The sequence below is a fragment of the Marmota monax genome, unplaced genomic scaffold, assembly GCF_021218885.2.
Source record: "Marmota monax isolate L192 unplaced genomic scaffold, Marmota_monax_Labrador192_F-V1.1 WCK01_AAM20220418_F8-fsc00134, whole genome shotgun sequence".
In the NCBI taxonomy this organism is placed as follows: domain Eukaryota; kingdom Metazoa; phylum Chordata; class Mammalia; order Rodentia; family Sciuridae; genus Marmota; species Marmota monax.
Window position 1 is genome coordinate 4125628 of NW_026692281.1, and position 4739 is coordinate 4130366.

The following is a 4739-nucleotide window of genomic DNA, read 5'->3' on the forward strand; positions in this document are numbered from 1 at the left end:
AAAAACTCATTAATAGCACTTATTTCATTCTACTATAGGTTACCTTTTCATTTGTCTAATCCTCACTAGAACTTCTGTTTATGGGAAACCTCTTTTTCCTCTTTCTTGATGTTTTTATTAATTACCTAGTCATCACATGCCATGGTATATATTCGGTGGATAGATGTACTGACAGGGATGTTACAAAAAGGTATTATATATTGGATGAGGGTTGGCCCAGGCCTATGCAGCCCAATATAGTAGTCACTAGATACATGTGATGCTTGAGCAATTGAAATGAGACTTGTTTGAATTGATATGTGTTATAAATGTAAAATACACACTGGATTTTGTTGAAGGCATGTTGAAGTAATAATGTTGTATGTACAGGCTAAATAAAATCATTCATAAATTATGTTCACCTATTTCTTTTTCTTTTTAAAATATGTCTACTAGAGAATTTAAAATTTCATATGCAACTAGCAGTGTATTGGTCAGCACTACTCTGGAGATTTTGACCATTTCCATATTTAAACTTTGACCTTGGGGCTGGGGTTGTGGCTCAGCAGTAGAGCGCTTGCCTAGCCCATATGAGTCCCTGGGTTCGATCCTCAGCACCACATAAAAATAAATAAATAAAATAAAGGCATTGTGTCCAAATACACCTAAAAATAAATATTAAAAAAACACCTTGGGCTGGGGATGTGGCTCAAGTGGTAACGCATTCGCCTGGCATGTGCGGGGTGCTGGGTTTGATCCTCAGCACCACATAAAATAAAATAAAGATGTTGTGTCCACTGAAAACTGAAAAATAAATATTAAAAAATTCTCTCTCTCTCTCTCTCTCTCTCTCTCTCTCTCTCTCTCTCCCCTCTCTCCTCTCTTTCTCTCTCTTTAAAAAAAAAAAAAAAACCTTGACCTTTACAAGCTTCTAAGGCTTATGTGTGTGGGGAGTAGAGGTGGTTTCTTTAATTAACATAGGAGAATGTTCTCTATATTCACTGCTTCTGGAGATGGGTAACAGAAGTATTGAATAAGCACAATGGTCTGTTATTAAACCTCATCTTTCTCATTTCTGTCTTTTATCACTCCAGCTAGTCCCAGAGCTGCTAGCCACAAGCCAGTTTGAATAGTGAGATATTCTCACCTCTCTTCTTAGCTTGTGCTCACCCATGCTTCCCCTGACCAATGGTAGAGTGATGAACTAAAAACTGAAAGAAGAAAATCTAGCCACAGGCACCCTGGGTCATTCACACTCTGCAGAGGCCCCTTGGAAAATCCATTTCTGCTTGATAAGTGATTCTTTGCCTATAACCAATTCCTCTGGCAGAACCCCATGCTGGGATTCCAGGAAGTCAGTAGAGAAGGAAAGGACATTGTCTTCTAGGAGATTATATTTGAACTAAAAATAAAACTAATGTTTGTGAGAAAAGTTATAAAAGGATGTTGTTATGAAATATATGTTGCACAGAGAAATGGCCCAGATTGTTGGTGTGCTAAGAGTTCAAATAAGAGTCAGCACCAAGGTTTGTTGCAGTCAGAGAAAGAGGTAGTATTTCACAGAAGAGGTAGGACTTGAGTTGGTCACTGAAGGATGTATGTAATGTTACTAAATCCTAGATTTCCATATTTGAAGGACCCTGAGAGACATACCACATTCTTCATTATATATATAAAGAAACTGAGGCCCAGAGATAGAGAGGAAGATCAGAGGTAAAGTTGGAATTGAAGCCAAGATTTTCTAGTTCCCAGCCAACTACCCTTTCCACCAGGAACTAGGGAGGGATGGTGTTCAATGAGTAAAACATGTAAAACTCACAAAATAAAAGGTCTAGCAGCCCAAATGCCTGGAAGAACTATTCGTTCTCCAACTCACACTACTTCCCAAACACACACACACACACACACACACACACACACACCCTTCAAACCAAAGGGATTTCCCTTTTTTCTTCAAGGACATGTTAACTTAGCAGGCGAAATAAATATCACTGAATTTGAATTGCAGGTCAAAAATCAACTAGTTTTTATTTAATTAGAAATGGGCCATGTGTTGAAAAATGGCCTCTCTGATGTAACCTGCCATCTCAAAAGCTTTGAGATTGAGAGGACCTCCTTCTGTTCCTTTTTGTCCCATCACCACAAGGTATACAGACTCAATCTGAACTACTGTCACTGCCTGGCTACCTCGACTCTGGCCTTTGGTGCGCAGGTCCATGGTATTGTTTCCTTCGGTGTACAGATTATCTCGGATCAGTAAGCATTTGGTCCCCGCAAGGATGATTCCCTGAAGAAACAACTTCTCTCTATCCTCCTTTGTGAGTAAGGTCTCAATTTCTTCACGGGTCATTTGGGAAAAGTTCCCTTCAGGATAAGAAGCCAATAACCAGGGTGGAGAATTGGTGATAATTGCTGCATCACAGCACATCTCAGTCTGTAGGAAAAGACTGATGCAGTCCTGCCAGACCTCATCACTGATATCCCCTATGCACTGCATGATTCGAGAAAGCTGTCTCAGAAAGATGAATAAAGGCTTCCTAGAAAGTTGATCTTCAAAGGAAGTTTGTTGGCAGTTGGCTCAAGTAGTCTGATCAGCTGAGATTGAAAGTAAAAAATCCAGTCTGTTTCTTATGGCCTCTTCCCCGAAGGAAAGTGGAGGAGGTCTTGATGACTTGTATAAAGTCGTGCTCCAGTTAACCTCTGCTGTGATGTACTAAGCCACCTCTGAAGCAGGAATGAGGTCACAAAACCTCTGTGACTTTTAAATCATCATCAACTACATCGACTCTAGCAGTAGCTTTTTTGGTCTACATCTATAGCTTTCAAGGTAATAAGACAAAGTACAACTGCTTGCTTCCCTTGTTACCACGGGAGTAGCAACCACCAACAGGAAAGTTCTAGAAGTAGAACATAAGTGAGTAATAATTGATTTGGAATCTTGGATATAAAGCAGGGCAGGTTAGATTTGCTGCAACAAATAGTGTTTCATATGTTGGCTAATCTTGCTGCTATCTGAGGTCTAGGTACAAAGTCAAAAATCCCACTGACTCACCAGTTCACAACTTCTTTTAGCATAACCACAACAGCTTCTTACATGTTTATTTGAGTCCAGATTATTTCCCTCTAGTTTATCTTCTGGATCACACTAACTTTGAATTTAGAGTCATTAATTATTTTCAGTCATTCAGTACATTTCAAGGATTTTCTATGTGCCAAATATTTTTCTAGGCACTGGGGTACAGTAGTGAACAAAATAAGGATAAATCACTGTTCTCATGGAGAAATAAATGATGATACTGTCACCTTTTTCACTGAAAATATTTATGAATGTGATACTTTTTTCTTTCAGGTTTTTTCACACATTACTAGGTTTCCTACTCCTGTGGGTGTCTATTCTAACTCATAGGTTTCCTGCAACCTTTGGAAATTCTCTATTCTTCAGTGACTAATGTTGACACTGGTAAACATCTGGGATACCTCTTAAAATTCATTTACTGAACAAATATTTATTGAGTACTTACTCTGTGTGCCAGGCCTGTTCTAGACTTTGGAGATCTAGGACTGAACAAGAAGTCCCTGCCTTCAGGGAACAGACATAGTAGAGGATATATAGATAGATGACACATATGTTTATAATATATCAGATTATATTGATAAATATGAAGAAAAAGGATTAGGAAAGTAGAAAATGTTGGAGAAGTGCTGCTGGTTTTATTTTATATAAGATGAGGATATAGTGACATTTGATCAGAGATCTGACAGAGATGAGGGAGTGAACAAGTAGATATCTTGAGGAAGAGTATTCTAGGTGGAGGAAATAACAAATGTAAAGGTCCTGGGTCAGGAACAGGTCTGGTATATTTAAGAAACAATGGGGTAAGTATGACTTGAGCAGAGAGAGAAAAGAAGGGTGATAGAAGATGTGTCTAGAGAAGTATAAAGTTGGGCATCATAGACCATGATTAAAGGTTTGGTTTTGACTTTGAGTTGGGGAGCCATCAGAAGGTTTTGAACAAAAGAGTGGCATCATTCTATACTATAGAGTAGAAGATGCCATGTAAAGAATAGATTGTAGGGGGACAAGACCAAAACATGGAGAATAGTTAAGGAGACTGTGGCAATAATCCAGACAAAAGATACAAAAGATATAAAAGGTTGGGGCCAGGATACAGGAGTGAGAAATGGTTAGATCTGGAAAATATTTCAAAGGAGGAGATGATAGAATTTGATGATTGAGGCAGATGATATGAGAGAAAGAGGAAGCCAGCAAGGCATTTGGCCTGAACAACTGTTACATGGTTTGAATATTTGTGTTCCCTCTAAAATTCATGTTGAACCATAATCTAATTCTCAATTCAACAGTATTGAGATGGTGACTTTAGGAGGTGATTAGGTCAAGAGGGCTCCACCATTATGGATGGGATTAGTGACTTATAAAATGGCTGAAGGCAATTATTTAGTTCCTTTTTGTCCTTCCATTTCTTACACTACATAAGGACATAGCATTCAAGACACCATTTTGGAAGCACATACAATGGTCTTCACCAGACATGGAATCAGCTGGCACCCTAATCTTGGACTTCCAGCTTCCAGAACTATGATACAAATTTATGTTCTGTTCTTTATAAATTACCCAGTCTAGGATATTGTGTTAGAGTTGTACAAACAAACTAGACAAACTGGAAGGATGTGGTTTCTGTTTCCTAGATGAGAAATACTATCCAAATAGAATTGACAAAGCAGGTAGAAACCAAAAGTTC

At 38.5% G+C, this 4739-nt stretch overlaps 1 protein-coding gene across 1 annotated transcript; it reads right to left on the reverse strand.

Moving 5' to 3' along the window:
* Positions 1-2014: 2014 nt before the first annotated feature.
* On the reverse strand, positions 2015-2476 carry LOC124090072 (profilin-2-like). Its single transcript, XM_046440450.1, has one exon. It carries the CDS (start codon positions 2474-2476, stop codon positions 2015-2017), a length of 462 nt encoding a protein of 153 aa, XP_046296406.1.
* Between the last annotated feature and the right edge of the window lie 2263 nt (positions 2477-4739).

Excerpts from the sequence above, each read along its gene's own strand:
- LOC124090072 (XM_046440450.1), bottom strand. The coding sequence starts at position 2,476 with ATGCAGTGCATAGGGGATATCAGTGATGAGGTCTGGCAGGACTGCATC.